The sequence below is a fragment of the Ostrinia furnacalis genome, unplaced genomic scaffold (genome assembly GCF_004193835.3).
Source record: "Ostrinia furnacalis isolate ACB-3 unplaced genomic scaffold, ASM419383v2 OfSCF0912, whole genome shotgun sequence".
Classification (NCBI taxonomy): Eukaryota; Metazoa; Arthropoda; class Insecta; order Lepidoptera; family Crambidae; genus Ostrinia; species Ostrinia furnacalis.
This window is the reverse complement of record NW_021131151.1, coordinates 522,713-544,899: the sequence shown is the minus strand read 5'-3', so window position 1 is coordinate 544,899 and position 22,187 is coordinate 522,713. Positions and strand designations below refer to the sequence as shown.

The following is a 22,187-nucleotide window of genomic DNA, read 5'->3' as shown; positions in this document are numbered from 1 at the left end:
TTATAACTGCTACTTGTGCCTTTATAAGATAATTTGCATTATTGTGGTAGTCACTACTGTATGACAGTAACAATTTTGTTTGTGTGAATAGATGAAGTTTATACCTTTTGAGTGTAATATGTTTTTATGACTTTGTTATTGATTTAGTATTTTATGGAACAATCTTTATCACCTGTAAATATGTATGAAATGTAACTGTAAGGAAATGGTCTGGATATAAATAAATTAATTATTTTTGTTTGAGAGAATTTAATTTTCTTTCCAGACCTCAAGCCTTAGATGGGCCACCTGTATTGACATTTTATACAACAAATCCATGTCCACTGTGTGACATAGTTATGGAAGAATTAGAACCTTACAAAAGCAGAATTACTATTGAAAAAGTAGACATAACAGAGAAAGAAAATCTAAGGTGGTTGCGTCTGTATAGGCATGACATCCCTGTACTTTTCCTCAATGGAAGATTCTTGTGTATGCACAGATTGAACAAGGAGCTGTTTGAGAGAAGATTAAAATTAATTGAAGAAGAAAATTAAAATACTAGTCAAATGGCAATGGCGATATTCTCTAGAGCGTATGAATTTAGGCATTTAAGTATATGATATTAGCTACCAGTATTATCCAGTTGTTTGATTATTATCAAGGGTATCCCTTGAAAATGAATAACTAAAAACGGGCAACTAATCCTACTGCAAGACAGGAGTTAGGAGTATAGGTATTATTATAATTTTTAAACATTTTAGATGTAAAGGGCTTAGAAATTAAATTAATTAGTTATTCTGGATTTTTTTAAATTAATTTTTTTGCTTTATTGATGAATACATTTCGAAATGGATCTCCGCAATTTTTGGCACTCACGCACGAGATGCGTGCGGTCAATATGAGACTCGTGAAATATATGAAAATTGCTGCATTTATTTAGTTGAAGATATTTTTTAAATAGGTACTTAAAATGTATTTTTTTTCTGAAAACTGCGATCTTGTAAGTATATTTATGAAGGTAGGGAGGCATAATAATAATAGTAAGGTAGGATCATAAAGTTAAATATTAACTTTATGGGTAGGATCTATAGCACGGTAATAATAAAAAGTATACGCAACGCAAAGCAATCCAAGCAAATAAGGATAATATAAATATTCCTAAGTATATTTTTTGGTGAAAGCTACAAGGTATTTCAACCCATTTAATATTGTGTGTAAGGAGCATGGTAGGAGCGGAGCCTACATCTGCTGTCGCCGATATGACTCATAATCTTTCGATATATAAATTATACCGCTACCTACTCGTCAGACCTAATTCGAAAATACCCATTTACCTATTTAGGTAATCGACACAAAGCACGTAAGTAACAATATAGTTTGAGGTACTATTAAAGGTCCTGGGTTCAATCTATGGTGGGTCAGACAGGCTAAAATTATACTTAATGGTGATGATTGAAATCTACCCTACATAGTATTACTTTGTGTTGCTCTGTAATTTAGAAAAACTTAAGGTAGGTAGGTATACTTAAAGTAATTTAATGAAGCCTACCTAAAATAATTAGTTTTTCGCTCGCCGCATGTGACAGTGGCAACACGTGTTTCAGGTGTTTAAGTGGAAAAATCAAATTCTAACGTAGTTTAACTCAAAAAAAAAACTCAATTTTAAGCTTAGTTATTTTAATAAGTAACAACAGGTGACGGATTTATCTGGTAAAACAGTAAGTAGAATGGAATTAACTCCTCCCGATCCCCCGGATCCTCCGGATCCGGCCTCCTGTTCAATGGACATTTCTCAACCACTGTTTTCCCAAGCCGCAACAAAACGCCGCCTGGATTCGGAGGTTCCTTCTGAACCCGCGAAGAGATCCAACAACCCTTCTGCTGCAATGTCATCTCCAAGCAGCCAACCGGTGTACACGCACCCATCTCTTGTTATCGCACCAAAAGTCTACAGTGACCTTGACAAAGGCCCTTTTATTGTCCACGTGTCCCGCATCGAAACCGAGCCTAATGCCCCAACTTTCATCCAGCCAATTAGGTTTGGAAAATTTTTGGTCAATAACAAAATTAAGGACGTGATCAACGATGGTATCAAAAAAATTGGGAGAAACAGAATCTCTGTTGAGTTCACATCTGCCAGTGCTGCCAACAAATTTTTGAGTAGCGAGATTCTATCCCTTTGCAAGTACTCAGCAACAATCCCGACGTACAACGTGACCCGTATGGGCCTCATTAAACAGATCCCCTCCGATCTTCCNTAGTGTTGCCGATCGATAGTCGACTATCGATAGACTATCGATAGTCTATCGATAGTCAAACTATCGCAAGACTATCGATTGGCCTATCGATAGTATCGATACTGTCGATACTATCGATACTATCGATAGCTCAAAACGAGGCAATACTATTGAATATGTGCAATACTATCGATACTATCGATAGTATTGTTGCTCGTGAAGAATAAACTATCGATAGTATCGATACTATCGATAGTATTGTCGCTTTTGAATAAAAAGCTATCGATACTATCGATAGTATCGATACTATCGATTGTTCTAGACTATCGATAGTCTGTAAATTTGCAATAGTATTGGGTATGTTTAAATTCATTTTTACAATATTTCAAATGTTTCGCTTGACTTACCAACTAACTTATAACTAAAAATAATGATCTCACTTGTATTTAAAACTACCTGCATTAGTTAAGTACGGCAAATAAAATGTATTGCCAATTTTGGAAACACATAATTAAATGTTATGGTTAACTACATGAAATAATTCAAGTATTCCAATAACCCTATTGTTGTGCCTATTGACTATTATACCCAAATATTGTAAACGATACTATTGTAAATTGCCAAACTATCGATAGTCTAGAACAATCGATAGTATCGATACTATCGATAGTATTGATAGCTTTTTATTCAAAAGCGACAATAGTATCGATAGTATCGATACTATCGATAGTTTATTCTTCACGAGCAACAATACTATCGATAGTATCGATAGTATTGCACATATTCAATAGTATTGCCTCGTTTTGAGCTATCGATAGTATCGATAGTATCGACAGTATCGATACTATCGATAGGCCAATCGATAGTCTTGCGATAGTTTGACTATCGATAGACTATCGATAGTCTATCGATAGTCGACTATCGATCGGCAACACTACTACAGATCCAGTTGAAATCCAGCTTAGTTACTCAAAGAGGGGCATGTTTCTTGAAGGTCTTGCAGACGGGTTGAGTTTTTGAGAAGAAAGGGGTTTTTTGACAAGTAAATCTTACCTTCTCAAGGTCCTGAAGCTTCTCCTAATAGTATTAAGCAGGCGCGCCCCCGTGGCAGTAGAATACGAAGGCGGGGGCGTGTATTTGGGCGGCGGATCGGGCGCGGGCGCAGCACGGGCCGGGCGCGGCCCCACGGGCGGCGGGCTGGTGTCCGCGCCCATACGAGGCCGGTATAGGTTTTGGATGCGCTGGGGACGTGCGATGGTTAGGGTAAACTTTGGACACAAAAACTAAGTTTGCATCACAACATTAAAGGCAACATCAATAGGGATGTGTTTCCTGGGTAAAAAAGCAAGAGTTTTAAATTTTTAATTAGTCCGTCAGTTAGCTTATCAAAAACTACTCGACACGTATTTTTCACTTTTTAAAACTAATGAAAATGTAAAGAGATAAAGCGTGCCAAAGTTCTAAAAAAAGGCCCGTGACGTCAGAGTGCGTAAAAGTGCAGCACTTTGTGATGTCGCGCGGAACTTCAACGCACTATAATTATTTGTTTGATTGACAATTAAAAATATACGTGTCGAATATTTTTTTATATTAAAATTGACGGACTAAAAATTTTTTTTAGGAAACTAGCCTATTGTTCTTTGGTGATGGTGGACTTAGGGCCGGTTTCCACCAAAAGCGGAGATAAAGCGGCCATACGTTTTTTCTATAAAATTTGACGGCGGCGCGGGGCGGTAAAGAGAAATGGAAATAATGAAATCTGATTAGTTATTCAAAACACTTCTCCGATCCGCTCCGCTTTGGTAGAAACCGGGCCTTAAATTTTTTTTTTAATATGACGGGGACCCAAGAGTTAAAAATATAATTTACTTTGTAAGAGTGGGCGTTTAGAGCAAACATTCTCTCGGGGTTCGCAACTAAAACAAGTGACAGGTTTATAAATTTTTTGCCAATAAATCCCTCACATTCACTCATAACAGTTTAATATTATAAAAACTTACCACTTCTTCCGTGCAATTACTAGTTCCAAAATCCTAGCAGCATAAAATTAAAAAGAGTTTACAGCAAGCAACTAAGTTAGTAATTTAAAAGTTAGAAACAAATAGCTAATAGATCATATTGTAGTAACTAGTAACTAATCAAAGTAAGAAAAGTAGAAAGAGATAGGTAGATTTCAGACCAGGCGATATCTTAAATATGCATTACAAGTTAGTACCAGCCTAAATACATGAAGTAAAATTAGCAGGATTTTTAAATGTGCGTGATTATTTCAATATCCATTTCTCTCACTCTCATTTCGGGTTCAACTTGAGTGAAAGAGACAAACAAGCCTTGAATCTCACCTCTAGTATATCTGGGGGTCCTTTGTTCATGTAGCGCCATGTTTGTACGAATGCGGCTACGGGGATCAATAGAAGAGATCCTTGTTGTAACGCTACGGCAAGTTGACGGGTCCATATCGGCCAATATCTATAAGAAAAAACATGATTGTTAACATTCTGGCTTCGGGTTTACTTTTGGCTTAATTAAAAGTATTATTTCTCAGTCTATTTACCATAATATATGAACAAGAAATCATGCAGAACTTACCCAGCTTGTTTTCGCCAGCTGTAGAGTTGACGCTGTTGCCCCACACGGAAATCCATGACGCAGATGGTCTGAAATGAAATGGAAGCCATAAAACAGACATAGGTAATTTAAAAAAACTAAATTGATTGGACCGGCTAATGCTTTTAAATTCTCGTTAAAGTAAAGGGTCGCGCCCACGATGTCGAGCCAGTAGCGCGCGGACCACACGTCAGCCGGTCTAGGATGCGTGTCACGATATAATCTTATCGTCGTATAAGATTTTCGACGACTAATGTATGGGCTTATCGTTTAAAATCGATAAATGCCTCCGTAAAACTGACTAGCTGTAAGCGATACTTACGCACAATAACACCGGCAGCACCACAGTCCACGTGAAGCTCAGTAGCGCGGCGAGCGTGGCCGACAGTCGGTTGCGGGACGAGTATAGCGCCGCGACCACGACATCTGGCGAGTAGCGCGTGGACCACAACCACAAGTCAAGCAGCGATACTCACGCACAATAACACCGGCAGCACCACAGTCCACGTGAAGCTCAGTAGCGCGGCGAGCGTGGCCGACAGTCGGTTCCGGGACGAGTATAGCGCCGCGACCACGACCTCGGGCGAGTAGCGTGTGGACCACAACCACAAGTCTAGCAGCGATACTCACGCACAATAACACCGGCAGCACCACAGTCCACGTGAAGCTCAGTAGCGCGGCGAGCGTGGCCGACAGTCGGTTGCGGGACGAGTATAGCGCCGCGACTTCGAGCGAGTAGCGTGTGGACTACATCTGGCGGCGATACTTACGCATAACAACACTGGCAGCACCACAGTCCACGTGAAGCTTAGTAGCGCGGCGAGGGTGGCCGACAGTCGGTTCCGGGACGAGTATAGCGCCGCCACCACGACATCTGGCGAGTAGCGCGTGACCACAACCACAAGTCTAGCAGCGATACTCACGCACAATAACACCGGCAGCACCACAGTCCACGTGAAGCTCAGTAGCGCGGCGAGCGTGGCCGACAATCTGTTCCGGGACGAGTATAGCGCCGCGACCACGACATCTGGAGAATAGGGCCGGCCGCGGACCACGAATACGCCGCAAACCAGCGCGATGTGGATCACGCATTGCCACCACGAGCCGGTCCACACGTAGTCTATGAAGTGGACTATCTTTATGCCGGCCTGTGGACAAAGAATTTGCTTGTCAAAAACCAAAGCCTAATTTGATCGCTACTGTATTTGCCTCACTAGCATACAGTTACGTAATCTAATACCAGTTTATTCAAGATAAACAAAAACACGGATTAGCAAGTTGAAGTGGCAATGGGCGGGCACATAGTACGCAGAACTGACGGCCGATGGGGCAGCAACGGTCTGAAATGGAAACCGAAACGCAGCGTGGGACGTTCATCCGCAAGGTGAACTGACGACTTCATGGAGATAGCAGCAAGGCGCTGGATTTACTGGCAACTGGACTGTGGAAATCATTGGGGGAGGCCTATTGTCGGCCGTTTGGTGTAGTGGTTCGAAACGGACTACTATTCCGGAGATAGCGGGTTCGATTCCCGCACAGTACAAACATTTGTGTGCATGAACATAAATATGTATTTGTTTGTATTGGACTGGGTGTTTTCTATGTATAATAAGTATGTATTTACAAAAAAAAAGTATTTAAGTATGTTTATTTCCGTTGTCTAGTACCCATAGTACAAGCTTTGCTTAGTTTGGGACTAGAAGCGCAGTGTAAAATGTCCAAAAGATATTAATTTTATTTATTTATTTATATGTTCAGAAGTTTACGTATCGTCGTATCTCCAAGCTCTAAAGACTAAACTCACATCAGTGCTGATCAGCAATCCCATAGCCAGTCCAAATACGCAGCTTAGGAACGTGATGGTAGTTTCCCAAACCCGCAGCGCGTGCGCGTTGATTGCCATGACGCCTGTGATGACGCAGTGCCATATGGCAAGTTGCTGCGCGATGCCGAACATTATCAGGATGAAGTAGAAGATCACCGCCCATGCTGGGGACAGCTGAAACAGGAATTCAAATTCTAAAGGCTTATCTTAAAAGTCTAGGCCCAGACTACACTTTTAGTTGGGCCCAATTCAAATTTGTATGAAGAATCGGCTGATACCAAATCGGTANATCGGTATAAATAAAGGCTGATTTACACGTATTAAGTAGTTACATGTACAATAGGGATGTTTCCTGGGTCAAAAAGCAAGAGTTTTAATTAGTCCGTCAGTTAACTTATCAAAAATACTCTACACGTATTTTTCACTTTTTCAAACTAATGAAAATTTAAAGAGATAAAGCGCGCCAAAGTTCATAAGAAGAGGCCCGTGACGTTAATGCTTGCATAAAAGTGCCGCACGTTGTGACGTCGCACCATAACTATGTAATTATTTGTTAGATTGACAAATAAAAATATATGTGTCCAATATTTTTTGATATTAAACATGACGGACTAAAAAAAATTTTTTAGGAAACTAGCCTATTGTACATACTGTTTAAAAGCCCGATTAAACTATCGGCCAACTAAAAGTCTTGGCTAATGCCGCGCAGTGTGGCGCGAATTTTTTTATAACTTTGGGAATAATTTTAATACTAGCATAATACAAAAATAGTTATTTGGTTTAAAATTAATATCACATTTTCCAAGTAATCCTTATCACAATCTAGCTGGCGTTGGATTGAAGTCCAAAGGGAGCCAATATTTATCAATGTTTTGAAATCAATTTAAATAATATTAATAAATGCATTGTTCTATAATGCAAAGCGCCAAGCAGTAAGTTTAAATGTACATTTGCAACATTAATTAATACTCAGGTTGTCTGAAATATTAACCTGAAGTTGTTTATACTCGCAGTATGCATTTGAGCCTCTGGCACACTACTAATGCGAGTTCTACGTTTCGTTTAGAAATTTTAACAGCCATTTTTAATGCTATTTTTAAATTAAATCCCTGTCATCATAATTATATGAATTACACATACACATTAATGAAGGAATTACTATGTCATGTCAATGGAAACGTATAATATGGCGCCATATTATAAACTCGAGCTGTGCATCAGGCTTTACCGCTTGATAGCAGATTACCAGCTAATTACGTTCGTATTAACAAACTGGACTCATAATTTTGATCGCAGGTATATCGGTTAATTTAATTAAATGATACTGATGATACTACGAAGAGATCATTATTTGTGTATTTTGTGACTCCTAAAATAAGAAGAGCACAACGTGTCTCATAGATGGAGAAGCTTAGTGACAATGGTATGCTACGTTAAAAGAAAATGCAGTCAAATAAAGACTAACCCCCTTACTAATAAAACTTACACTCTCGTTGAACAGTGTTTTAAAGTGACATTTAGTATGGAAATGTCATTTTAAACCAGTGTTCAACAACTGTGTAACTTTTTATTAGTAAGGGGGTAAATACCGTGCTATGTCGCTAAATTCGCAGATGAGAGATTAATTAGTAAACTAGTCGTAACGTGAGTGTAGAGAGATATTACACAAATTATAATTATACGAAACGAATTCTAGATCCGTTTATTAATAGCCATAATTATGTTTGACACGCTCGCGTGACGGTATTTAAAGCGGCAATTTACTACAAAACGTGTTTTAACAATACCAGGTGCGTTAGAGAGGAAACTGGTTACGGTAAGTAGTTAGCTATTCGATATGTATTATGTATATTAAAGACGAGTCACATTATTTTCATAGACGTCTCACTTATAAACTACATAATTATGTTAAACTTCTGTTCTGTTATAATGTATGTATAAAATCGCTGGCTTTATTATTGCTCAATCTCATGTTAAACTAAGGTGTTTGGCGATTATATTATTATTCTTCTGAAAAGCGAATTTTTTGGTTACTTCGTTTTTAGGCAAGCCGCCAATGACAATTTCATCAATATTTTTTGTTTCTAAATGAATACTCACAACGTTAGCGGGCAACACTGCAAGCGTAGCCGGCACGACCTGTGTTGCCAGCTGCAGCGGTTGCCACCCGCTGATAGTTCGAGCGGTGTTGCCATTCTTCCACACCGTCACCCCGACCAAGCTGCTATAGTGGCCCATGTAGCGTACTGGCGTTGAAACCACGTTCCCTGGCATTGGTTCTGACATCGGCCACAGAAATTGCGATGATTTAACCGTTTCTGCAAAACAAATATCGGAAATAAAAGATTCATAGGAATTTACTTAGTACGTTATACCACCTAACGACTGCAACTTCACACACCAACATCAGGTAAGACGATGATGATGAAGATCACGGTCATAATATGAGTAGAATTTGAACAAAATTAATGATTGATACGAGTCTAAATTAATAACTATACTAATGCACATGGTTTGTAAAACAATGAGGAAGATGTAAATCAAAATTTATTCCCCTTTTTCAGCCCTAACAAAAACTTTAAGCTAAAATAAAACTAACTGTGAAAAAATTTTGTTGATATCACGAAAATTGAATATTTTATAAGCAAATCAATATGGGAACGCGCGAAAACTGATAGCACCCCTGGAATACGGGCGATGACGTCACACCGCTCGTTGGGCAACGACGGACGGGCGGCGCGGGTGCTAGCTGCGCTCTGTAAACTTATTTTCGTTCATTTCGATACATTTTTTATTTATATTAACCGTATCTGATGCCAACCAAATAATCTTCCGAAAGTAGATTTACTTATGGTTGCGGATACTTTCAGAAAACATGCAAAGTACCTATATTATTGCAGAAATCCAAGTGCTAAAACTTGCAAGGTAACAGGCGGATTGTCACAAGAATGAAAAGTATGTGTTAATACATTTTGTTCGTATAGATTTTTATCGATAACTCAAAGAAGCGACAACATTATTTTACCACTATAAAACATAGTCAATAACAAGGGCTAAAGTAGGTAGAGAGTTTTTAGTTTTGTCTTATTGTCTTTAAAGTTTCAAAGGATTCAATTTACTTTTTAAGTAACCCATCTGCGTGCGTGCCTCGTGTTTTGTTTCTCTATTTTTTGTCTACTGTTTCAAATAAAATGTCACTAAAATACTTTATAAAAAATGTGTAATGAAAAATATACAATGGTAGGTGTTTTGTCTTTAGGTAGGTACTCGCATTAAAATGATTTTTGCAATAATATCGACTGGTTTTTGTAGATAACGATTTCTCCCTTTTCGTTAACTTACACCATTTATGTATTTATCAGCTTTTCTTAGCTTTAAAAGTAATTTTCTGGGGCACTAACCATTGTATTAATTAGTATAAAAGGGTTACTATACAATATCTGCATGGTATTTTTTACTCCATAATTCTATAAAACTCGAAATGACTGTACGAGTCCATGAGCGCGCGAAGGAGCAATGCCATCCCGGCGGAGGTAACGGGCGGTGTGACGTCACGCGCTAAACGGTCAAGAGCGAGTTGATTTTTAAAACATCCAACTTTGAATGCCCATAGAAAATTCAGTTTTTGAGATATCGAAAAAATTCTTTCACTAATATTTTTTATATTTTATGTTTTATCTTTTTACATTATAAAATAATTACACTCATCTTCCTCATTAGAAATACTTCGTAAAAAAGAAATCTAATCAAGTTATTAATCGTAATTATTCATTTTTTCAACATAACAATGGACGCGAAAAAACTAGCGCATAGTTTTTCATTTAGCTTTAACATATCATTTGTAATTGCGCATTTTTAACCTCATGTTTCAAGCAAAATTGTACTGTAAAACTGAATAAATTCTGTATAATTTACCATAACTGCCAGGTATGTAAACGTAGCCGTAGTTCTTCAATATTTGCACACAAGTGTTCGCGAGGAATGCACCCAACAACAGAACCGCGAAGGTGAAGGCCACGATGCACGCGCTCTCCTTTTGCAGCATAGAACTAGTCTTGTTCTTGGCATTTTTGTGCGATGTTAACTGCATTATACACGCTCCTAATAACCCCCAAGTTAAGAATATCTCTTGAGCCGCCGCTGCCCAACTCTGTAAAATTTGAACCGTAAATTCAAACAGAAAACGTTCAATTTTCCTTAAAAAAATGTGTTCGAAATACTTACGTTACTGTTGATAAAGAATTCACTCCACTCAGTCTCAGAGAAAATATTTGTCACAGTATCGTACGGAATGAGCGTAAGTAATTTCGTGCATAACACAAGCGTGCCGCATATGGGCAAAAATATCAGCATGTAAACAGCCTGAAACAATTCAAGGTAATGTAATAAATAAAACATAATATGCGATCTTACATTACGGTACGATTTACGTAGTACTTATAATATATTATGACATGTTTACGTGAGTACGGATAATAAATTATTAAATTAAATCAATCATCTTTGTTAACAATTAAAAAATTAATTCAACCGTTTGATGTCGAATGCGCGATTCTTGATCAAAAATTATACTCAAGCTGTAAATTTTCGTTGATTACGATGCCACAGAACAGACAGATACATGTGTGAAACATGTTTTATTTTTCCATCTAGGGTAAAAAAGTGAAAGAGAACAAAAACCACTTTATTACACTTTGTTCGTTTAGTTAAACAATAAGTAACTAATGAATTGTTTATACTACACTAACATCTGCGATATACACAGCATTTACCTTTCCATATGACCGCAACCCTTTGCTAAGAGAGACGAATACAATCATCCACACTACAGCTAAATTGAATGCGACTTGAAACTTTATTGAGCCGAAATTCGAGGTATTGGACCCGATGTTCCTTTGTAGCACCTCCCCTTGGAAATACTGCGGCAAAGACTCCTGTATCTTGAATGTGCCGTTTTTTGTGCCAGGCTCTGTAATTGTACCAGAAATCAATCAGTAAACTTGCATCTGTATCTGGGTCGGCAAAAAGTAATTGTTTAGATGGAACGACCTTCACGACTACACTTCCGTTAGTCAAGTTTGATATCGACATTTTTTCATCAATAGACCGGGACGGAAGTTGAATAATTAATGCACTCACCTTCTAAACTGTAATCGTGTGGGAGTGCCCATTTGTATTTGTCATCTGACGTAATAAAAGAGTCTCTGAAGTACACGAATATCCACGACAGTCCTATTATGCTATAGACACCCAATACTGCTTGTATGATGAGCAATGACACCCCAACTCCTTGAAATATGGGCGATATTCTCCACATATCCACAGGGCCCGACTCTAGTACTTGGCCCAAACATAAGTATAATGTGAATAGTGGTATGCCAATCAATAATGATAATACAAAAAACTGTATTATAAAGCTCGCTGAAAAAGACGATCAATATTATTTAGAGTAAAACTAAAATAATTTTATCAAGTGAATACTTTTATCACTAATTCTTACCTCCGAAATGAACACTGAGAATAGCAAACCTTGAAATATTAAATATGCCTACAGTGCAGCTAAGACATGCCAGCATAGCGCTCATGCTGTGAGGCCACACTCCAAAAGGAGGTTCATCAGTCTCATCAATTCTGTAAAAGTTAGTAAACGTTAATTAATTTTAAGGAGAATCTTTATTACTCATTATACCTACTTCGTGCGTTATGATTCATAGGGCAATTTAATCGCAATTTTAGTGACACCAAATGACGCAAGAATCAAAAATTTCCTAAGGTGACTTTACCTCTCATCATTCAGACCAGCAGCAAGATGATTTGACGACGGAATAGCGGCCAATGAATCTATCGAGGAGCTAGATGTGCTAGTGCTCCTGGCCGTGCTTCGAGCCGTGTTGCGGCCGGTCCAGTCTCCCGTGGTGACGTCACTCTCTCCCGGCGACGGCAGCGAAAGAGTCCTGTTCATCAGCAGCGCCCTTCGACCCACGATCAAAGGGCCCGAGCTCCCATCAGCGCTCAAGTTAGCGGCCGTCACTTGCAACTGTATAGGTGCGCTAGTCGGCCGCACATTCACATGATGCTCCAAAAACAAAATAACTGGCAGTGTCAACGGCTCGCACGACTCCTGCGCCGAGACCGCAGGCAAAACTATTGGATCCAATCTTCTCATGGAATTACGCACATTGTTATTTGTTGCACTGGTTCTTTCCAATGACGACACCAAAGCTTGCCTGTTACTACCAGACAACTCTGAGAAGCTTTTGGACCTACCAAAACTGGTGAAGCTTGGTCTTTCATTAGTACTTTGTGTAAAATCTAGATCTTCTAACAGAGGGGCTGAAGGAGTGAGACCATGCTGTGCTACTACGACTTGGGTATTGTCTTCTATAGAGCTCTGCCCCTCGGAGACATCCGACGGTTCTTCTTGATTACCAATAACCTCTTTGATTTTGCAAATCAGATCTTCCTCATCACTATCAAATGATTTGGTGCCATCATCCAGACAAGCCAGTAAAGATTTATCCAGGACTTCATCCAAATCGTTTAAAATATCCATAAATTGGCACAGAGCTGTTGCTTGAAACTCCTCATCATTGATGTCACTGGGTGTTTGTGAAGAAAAGTTTGAATCAGATTTGTAGCATTCGGGTATTGTTTTCTGCAAGTCTTCTTTGAGGTCCTCATCATCTGAGGTTTTGTCTAGGTCGTCACTGCTATCGTTACTCTCGAAAATGCTGCTAGAGGCATCACTGTCTGCGCTGCTTCCTGGTAGATTTTCTCTTTGCTCATACCTACCGTCATTTACTACTTCCATTTTTATTGCATGACCTAAGTCATAGCCAGCTCTTTTTGGAGATAACCCTGCAACAATGGGATCCCAGATCACTCACAAACTATTCTCCACAACTATTATAACACACTTGTTTATTGTTGACACTGGTGGAATACATACAAAAATATTTTTTTGTTACAATTTTCCACAGCTTGTTCATACTAATGGGCAACTCAAAACCGTATGCTTACATATGAATTGTCTCACTAATAAGGCTAATTACAGCAACGCCCGTGAATGACGGACAAATATTAACATGGTAATGCAAACTTCATGGTAAACATGAGTAACTGAATGATTTGTTGCTTAAAACAGATATGAATCTTACTAACCCATAACTAAAGATTAATATTGTTTGACAAAATGATTTCACAGCATAAACTGTACTAACACAGAGATTAATGAAAGATGACAAAAGTTAAAAAATATTATATCACATCACACTGTAGGTATGTAAATCCATTGATGTCCTTACTTAGGCCCAGTTTTTTGATTCATAGTTAAAATAACAAATTGTTAAATTTTGCTACTAATGGTTAAATATTAACAAAATGTTAACTCATAGTTAAAAAATGTACTAAAAGTCTAGCTAACCATTGTTCGAAAAACATTTTTCTCTGATATTTAACCACTTGTCATTTGACATCTGTCAAACTTGACCATTGGTTATTTTAACTACGAATCAAAAAACCGGGCCTTAGTGTTAAAAAAGTATAAACAATAAATTATAGGACAATCAACATATCAGTGGTAACAATTAAAATAGTGCTTTCAATGCTTCTGTAAAATAGACCGTCTTTAATATTAATTCATTTATATTTTGAATTTTATCAATGTATGTTTGTACAGGCAGTATAATATGTAAGTAGACCACATTTTAACAATTAAATTTTCATGTAAAAGCTTTAGTTTTCGAAATTGAATTGAATCATTTCAAATAAATGACTCACCTCAGTTATGTGTGGTCAAGATTTCATTGTCAATTTAATCAGAATTCAGTCAATTAAGTATCAATTAGGTAATTTCTTATCAATCAATCAAGATAGGGCACAGATGCATCAAGTGCAATATAAATAAATACCTCGAAATGTTGCTGATAACCCCAAGATAAATGATAATATTATCTTTTATTACATCATCAGATTTCATAAAATATATTTTGCCATAAAAGAAAAATTGCTACCTACATTATTTTAATCATGAATCTTTTCAAAAATGTTTCAAGGAAAAACGACTTCAAACATCTTCTAAAGTCTCTGACATAAAGATCATAAGCATTATTAGAAATACATTGAAACTCTCTAATTATTTCTCTTTTGAAATTATTAAGTTACAGCATGTTTATAAATCTATATCTAAAAAGTAAATGTTTTATAAATTGTTTTACTTTCACAACTCAAAATAATAATTTATATTCATAACCAAATCATTTTAGACTACCAATCTTTTTAAGTTTTAAAAACATGTTACAATAAACAATCACTTTTGAAGATACCTCCTGAGTGTTTATTATAACAGTTTTTTCTTTAGATTCGATTAATTATGCATGTTTAATGAAGAAATTTAAAAAAAATAAAACGTTTTTAATAAGACTTACCTGATTTCCTGGCTTTTTCTAAGAAAAGCTAATGAATGTGAAATTAACGAAGACACACTCAAACTTAATTCACTTGACACAAGCACATCATTCCACGATAAAATGTTAACAAATCGACTTTTGTCGAACAATTAATTATGTGATTCGAATTCATTTGTTTTAAATTGTGATGATGATCGATAAATCTAAACTTAAAACTAAAATCGCGACCTCGGTTTGTATGGTCGTCAAAAATGGTCGTAATTAGTCGTAAAAGTATGTATCATGTTCCTTTGAATCCTAAATAGTCTTTATCAGTGTCTCAGAAGACTTCAGGTAACTTGCGAAATGTTTAAAGAGACCTCATTTACTGTGATTGTAGAACTTTTATGATGAAAAAGAACAGAACTTTTGACATTTTCTTCTTCTTTTATTGATGGCGATGAACTTGTGCTTTTTCGCCACTGTTCCGCCAATGTCACGTGCGCAGCTTTTACACAGTGATAGAATCAAATAAAATAAAATAAAAAAAAAAANGGAAAAAACCCTTTTGACATTTTTGAGATTTGACAAGTGACAGCTAGCTACGCCTGAAGTATTGCTAGCAACAAAAAATATTTTTAATTTATGTACTGTGGAATTAATAGAACAAAATAATTTCTTAATTATTTAGCTTTTGATTAAGATTACTAAAATAGTTATACAAATTGTGTTTGAACTCAATAAATTAGTATAAAATAACATTCCTTTCAATCTAGTTTGGAAAACGAAACGGTAAAATTCATTGCGACAAGTCAGGCATCCGGGGGTCAAAGTTTGTTTCAACAAAACTTGTTTTAGCAACTCAAGTTATCTTCGCCTTTATGTATATCGGAATTAGGGTGTATTTGCAACATTTATCAAGCAATATCTGTAGAGATAATTATATGTAAATACATTTTTATTTTTACAAAGATAAAGTATCATTCGCGGCCAGTTGTAATCATTTCATTTTACTTTTAGTTGCTTGTAGACGTTATCATAAGCATTCAAAATGATCTTATTGAAAGGAAGTAGCTTATTTAGCATCAAAATGCACCCAGTTCTGAACAAGGTACTTCTAACAGTTTTCCTTTTCGTTTTTCGTTAAATCCGGTACGTCAGCCAACAGTCGCTCATAAGTTGTCCAACTAGATAGCTGGCTGGTTTGCTGGTGGCCATACATTTCATTCATTTTTCGGTAAAACCCACTTAGTGTGTTATCATTCCAAGTTTTTGAAGTCATTACGTTTTTCTTTATTGTTTAGCAATTTCTCAAAGTGATGGCGGCGGCATATTCTTCAAAAGTTTCCCTCAACGATGTGGTGATAGCCTCTGCTGTCAGAACTCCAATTGGATCCTTCAGGGGAAGCCTGGCAACGATGTCAGCTTCAGAGCTTGGCGCCGTGGCTGTAAAGGCAGCCGTCGAAAGAGCCGGCATTCCTAAGGAAGAAATTAAAGAGGTTAGTTGATTGTGCACTTTCACTTAATTTTACAGTTATCAAGCTAATCTACTGTTAGAACTTTATGGTGCACCCAATTCCATTAAATGTAAATTTAATGTCATTTTAATCATGTGTAAGAACACAATAATTAGTTAAAAAAATAACATTTATGTAGGTGTTATCACTGACAGCAAGATTATTATCACATGATTGAAAAAACTCATTAATTTACAAATCAAAGATTATTACAAACTTGATAATATATCCATTTGGATATTAAGTATGTCAAGTGCTGAATGACGATTTTAATATTATTAAGATTTCATACATAATCAACATAAACATGATACATAATATTTAACTATTATTACAACATTTAACTATCTCTGGAATCTATGTTAGAACCAAAAGTATAACATTTTAATTGTAATCTTTACTTCTAGGTGTACATAGGCAATGTTTGCTCCGCAAGTATGGGTCAAGCTCCAGCAAGACAAGCAGTTATTTTTGCTGGACTTCCCAAGAGTACAGTCTGTACAACTGTGAACAAGGTGTGTGCATCAGGCATGAAGTCTGTCATGCTTGCTGCACAAGGACTACAGACCGGCGACCAAGATGTAATTCTAGCTGGCGGTATGGAATCTATGTCAAACGTCCCCTTCTATCTAAAACGTGGTGAAACCACATATGGAGGCATGCAGCTGGTCGATGGAATAGTATTTGATGGCCTCACAGATGTCTACAACAAATTCCATATGGGTAATTGTGCCGAAAATACAGCCAAAAAATTGGAAATTTCAAGACAACAACAAGATGATTATGCTATTTCTAGTTATAAGAGGAGTGCTGCTGCATATGAAATCAAAGCTTTTGCTGATGAACTTGTACCAGTTCCAGTGCCCCAGAAACGAGGAGCCCCACCAATTATCTTTGCTGAAGATGAAGAGTACAAAAGGGTGAATTTTGAAAAGTTTAATAAGTTGGCCACAGTTTTCCAAAGGGAAAATGGTACAGTAACGGCTGGTAATGCCTCTACTTTAAATGACGGGGCTGCAGCTCTTGTCCTGATGACAGCCCAAGCAGCAGAAAGACTGAATGTAAAGCCTATTGCCAGGGTTGTAGGATTTGCTGATGGAGAATGTGACCCCATTGATTTCCCTATCGCCCCGGCTGTTGCCATTCCAAAACTTTTGCAAAAGACTGGAGTTAAGAAAGACGATGTAGCCCTTTGGGAAATTAATGAAGCCTTCAGTGTTGTGGCTGTTGCAAATCAAAAGATACTGGAATTAGATCCCTCCAAAGTAAATGTTCATGGAGGAGCTGTGAGCATTGGCCACCCTATTGGCATGTCAGGTGCCCGTCTTGTGGTACACTTATGCCATGCTCTGAAGAAGGGAGAGAAGGGAGTGGCCTCTATTTGTAATGGTGGAGGTGGTGCATCATCCATTATGATTGAAAAATTGTAAGTTGGCTATTCATTGATGGATTGGCTGTTCAATAACAATTGTATAACTGCTACTTGTGCCTTTATAAGATGACTAGCTGACCCGGCGAACTTTGTTCCGCCTTAATGGCAATAAATAAGCAGACTTTTTTTTTTCGAACGGGATAAAAAGTACCCTATGTCCTTCTCCTAGCTCTAAACTACCTCCCTGACAATTTTCAGCTAAATCGGTTCAGCCGTTCTTGAGTTATAAGTGGAGTAACTAACACGACTTTCTTTTATATATATAGATTTGCTTTATTGTGGTAGTCACTACTGTATGACAGTAACAATTTTGTTTGTGTGAATAGATGAAGTTTATACCTTTTGAGTGTAATATGTTTTTATGACTTTGTTATTGATTTAGTATTTTATGGAACAATCTTTATCACCTGTAAATATGTATGAAATGTAACTGTAAGGAAATGGTCTGGATATAAATAAATTAATTATTTTTGTTTGAGAGAATTTAATTTTCTTTCCAGACCTCAAGCCTTAGATGGGCCACCTGTATTGACATTTTATACAAAAAATCCATGTCCACTGTGTGACATAGTTATGGAAGAACTAGAACCATTCAAAAGCAGAATTACTATTGAAAAAGTAGACATAACAGAGAAAGAAAATCTAAGGTGGTTGCGTCTGTATAGGCATGACATCCCTGTACTTTTCCTCAATGGAAGATTCTTGTGTATGCACAGATTGAACAAGGAGCTGCTTGAGAGAAGATTAAAATTAATTGAAGAAGAAAATTAAAATACTAGTCAAATGCTCTGTGATCAAAATGGCAATGGCGATATTATTATTCTCTAGAGCAGGGGTGGCCAACCGGTCGATCGCGATCGACGGTCAATCGCGAATATTACTTAGTCCAGTCGATTGTGGCAAGGCAAAAATACTTCATGATTGTGTACTAAACTGTGCTGTTTCATTAAAGATTTCAAGAAGTATGTAAGTGATAGATCGCCCAGGGTTTCGTTAGTAAACAGTAAATCTTATGTCTAATCAAGTTGGCCACCCCTGCTCTAGAGCGTATTTTAGGCATTTAAGTATACAGGGTGTCCCAGAATGGGCGAATCAAACTGATAGGGGAGGTAGCTCTACTATCCCTAAAAAATATGAAAAAAAAATAAAGCGCATGGACACAAAAAAATATTGTTTTGAAAAAGTGAAAATAAATCAGCTTTGCCTAAGTATCTGGCTATAATTGCTGCGTTTGGAGTTTATTTGTACTTTTTTCTTACTAATATTAATTGTACAATATGATCGCTTCGTTTATCTGTAAACAAACTTGAAAATAATGACTGGATTTCGAGTTTAGAGTACATTATTTATAAAAAATTCCGAACTCAATTTTTTTTCATATTTTTTAGGGATAGTCTTTGACGAATTAACCCAAGGGGATAGTACATTAGTAGAGCTACCTCCCCTAGCAGTTTGATTCACCCATTCTGGGACACCCTGTATATTAGCTACACCACCAGTATTATCCAGTTGTTTGATTATTAACAAGGGTATCCCGTTAGAAAATGAATAACTAATCCTATTTTAACATGTAATGCCAGACAGGAGCTAGGAGTATAGGTATAAGGTATTATTATAATTTTTAAACATTTTAGATGTAAAGGGATTAGAAATGAAATTAATTAGTTATTCTGGAACCTTTAAAATTAAATTAACAATATTTTTTCGCTTTATTGATGAATACATTTCGAAATGGATCTCCGCAATTTTTGGCACTCACGCACGAGATGCGTGCAGTCAATATAAGACTTGTGAAATATATAAAAAAAATTAAAATTGCTGCATTTATTTAGTTGAAGAGATTTTTTAAATATAATTTAATTTTTTGCTGAAAACTGCGTTCTTGTAAGTATACTCGTACTTATGAAGAAAGGGAGGCATAATAATAATAGGAAGGCAGGTATAAAAAGTATACGCAACGCAAAGCAATACAATCCAAGCAAATAAGGATATTATAAATATTCGTAAGTATATTTTTTGGTGAAAGCTACAAGGTGTGTCAACCCATTTAATATTGTGTGTAGGAGCGGAGCCTACATCCTATATGACCTGAATCACTCATAACTTTCGATTTACTTAAGGTTCGGCCAAACCAACGCGATCACACGCGATCAGCCGGCGTGCAGCGATGGCGACCAGACTTAAATGCATTGATCGCCATCGCTGCACGCCGACTGATCGCATGTGATCGCGTTGGTTTGGCCGAACCTTAACCCATTATTTCGAAATACCATAATATACCTACAGGGTGGAATTTTGTAATGCCACCTGGAGGGAAATTACTCTTAATACTGTAGATAGAAAATACTGAAAGAAAACATTCCTTTATTTTTTAAAAGAATGAGAACTGCATTCAAAGATTTTCGAAAATTTACTAGTTACCATACCATACAATTTTCTGTACAAAATTAAAATAATTTAAGATTTCATAGTTTTCCTTTCATTTCATCAAGTTTGTTAGAGAGATTTCATCCTTATACTTAACCCTATTACTTTTCTCTATGCTTAACCCTAACGATCGATGCAATAAAAATACAGGGTGTAATTTTTAACAGATTTTAGTTGGTTCGATTCCCGGGTGTGGCAAGCAAATTTTTGGAAATCTTTGAATGCAGTTCTATATCTTTTCAGAAATAAAAGAATGTTTTCTTTGAGAAAAAATCTATCTACAATATTAAGAGTACTTTCCCTCCAGGTGGCATTACAAAATTCCACCCTGTAAGTAAGTATACCCAGATTAATTCGAAATACCCATTTATTTAGGTCAGGGGTGTCCAAACTAGATGAGACCCAGAGCCAATAAAAATGACTAAATACATTGGTGGGCCGCAAAATATTTATAAAAATAAAATATTGGTAATAAAATATGTATCGTTATTTATTATGCACTTTTGCATTAGTCTTTTACAATTCTGTCAATCAACATCAACCTCAATATTAGTAGTAGCTAGGCGCAGTGCATGTTTAAGTAAAGTATATGTATTTCGATTAAATAAGCTTCATTGTTGAATATGCACTCTCACAAAAGTAGGTACTGCCCATCATCGAGCCCATTTTTTGCCCGAAATTCGTCAGTTTCGGGAAACGTTCAGCGAGGAGCTTAAAAATCAAGTCCTATTTCAGTTCTGCCCTTGTAAAAGGGGACTGATCGATCACACAGTTTCAGTTGATAATCAATCTTCACACTCTCAACTGCGATAGTTAATGGATGAGTGAAGAGTGCTATATCACTCTCAATTTTAAATCTGCAAAACGCCGTTCAAATATATTCGATGATTATTTCGTCCATGTATTTGAGGTGCTCCAAAAAATTACAGAAGATAAAAAAGATTCTACGGGCCGCAATAATCCAAACCGCGTGCCGCCGCGCCCGCCATGGTTTGGCCAGCCCTGATTTAGGTAATCGACACAATAGTTGTATACTACTAAAGGTCCTGGGTTCAATCTCTGGTGGGTCAGACAAGCTAAAATTATATGGTGATGATTGAAATCTACCCTTCATATAATTACTTCGTTGCTCTGTAATTTAGAAAAACTTAAGGTAAGGTAGAAAGTAATTTAATAAAGCCTACCTATAATAATTAGGTATCATTATTGTTATGCTCGGTGTTTCTTTACGAGATCAAATCAGAAATGAGGAGATCCGTAAACGAACTAAGTAAGTGCACTGACATAGCCCGATGGATTAGCATGCTGGAGTGGCAATGGGCAGGGCACATAGTATGCAGAACTGACGGCCGATGGTGGAGGCCACGCCACGTACCGGAAAAGGCAGCGTGAGACGTCCACCCACAAGGTGGACCGACGACCTGTTAAAGGTAGCAGAAAGGCGCTGGATGCAGGCCGTTACCAACCGTGCGATGTAGAAGTAATTGGGGAAGGCCTATGTTCAGCAGTGGACGTCCTGGGTATTTCGCCGAAACAGTAAATTTTCTGTGTCCAGGCAGGCGAACACATGTTTTTTTATATCTATCTGTATAAAACTATTTTTATGGGAAAGTTCATCAAAAGTTTTATTTGTTTTTGCTACTACAATAGCAGAAACTACAAATAATACCGTAGAAAAACTTAATCAAAAGTCGTTTTTCTAATTTCCTTGTTATGTCCATTACAGTTGTTTGCCTAAATGAAGGCTCATTATAACAAATTGAAGCGTAATTT

General features: G+C 37.1%; 2 protein-coding genes across 2 annotated transcripts; one reads left to right on the top strand and one right to left on the bottom strand.

Annotated features, from left to right (window-relative positions):
- Positions 1–3,253: 3,253 nt before the first annotated feature.
- Positions 3,254–15,314, bottom strand: bdg (sodium-dependent transporter bedraggled). The gene is made up of 13 exons (XM_028301336.1): positions 15,078–15,314; positions 12,435–13,509; positions 12,152–12,282; positions 11,791–12,072; positions 11,424–11,620; positions 10,876–11,013; positions 10,567–10,801; positions 8,752–8,969; positions 6,631–6,825; positions 5,750–5,974; positions 4,809–4,876; positions 4,562–4,688; positions 3,254–3,460 (listed from the first exon to the last, which is right to left on the bottom strand). The coding sequence occupies exons 2-13, from the start codon at positions 13,460–13,462 to the stop codon at positions 3,269–3,271; spliced, it is 3,036 nt and encodes a 1,011-aa protein (XP_028157137.1). The 5' UTR covers positions 13,463–13,509; positions 15,078–15,314; the 3' UTR covers positions 3,254–3,268.
- Positions 15,315–15,914: 600 nt separating this feature from the next.
- On the top strand, positions 15,915–18,419 carry Acat1 (Acetyl-CoA acetyltransferase 1). Its single transcript, XM_028301342.1, has 4 exons — positions 15,915–16,149; positions 16,343–16,537; positions 16,963–18,057; positions 18,255–18,419. Exons 1-3 carry the CDS (start codon positions 16,090–16,092, stop codon positions 17,983–17,985), a joined length of 1,278 nt encoding a protein of 425 aa, XP_028157143.1. The 5' UTR covers positions 15,915–16,089; the 3' UTR covers positions 17,986–18,057; positions 18,255–18,419.
- Positions 18,420–22,187: the final 3,768 nt, after the last annotated feature.

Excerpts from the sequence above, each read along its gene's own strand:
- Acat1 (XM_028301342.1), top strand. The coding sequence starts at position 16,090 with ATGATCTTATTGAAAGGAAGTAGCTTATTTAGCATCAAAATGCACCCA. Across the intron at positions 16,150-16,342 it reads TGCACCCAGTTCTGAACAAG|CAATTTCTCAAAGTGATGGC; the intron begins GTACTTCTAACA and ends TTTATTGTTTAG. Across the intron at positions 16,538-16,962 it reads CTAAGGAAGAAATTAAAGAG|GTGTACATAGGCAATGTTTG; the intron begins GTTAGTTGATTG and ends CTTTACTTCTAG.
- bdg (XM_028301336.1), bottom strand. The coding sequence starts at position 13,462 with ATGGAAGTAGTAAATGACGGTAGGTATGAGCAAAGAGAAAATCTACCA. Across the intron at positions 10,802-10,875 it reads AATTCTTTATCAACAGTAAC|AGTTGGGCAGCGGCGGCTCA; the intron begins GTAAGTATTTCG and ends CAAATTTTACAG. Across the intron at positions 5,975-6,630 it reads GATTGCTGATCAGCACTGAT|GCCGGCATAAAGATAGTCCA; the intron begins GTGAGTTTAGTC and ends CTTTGTCCACAG.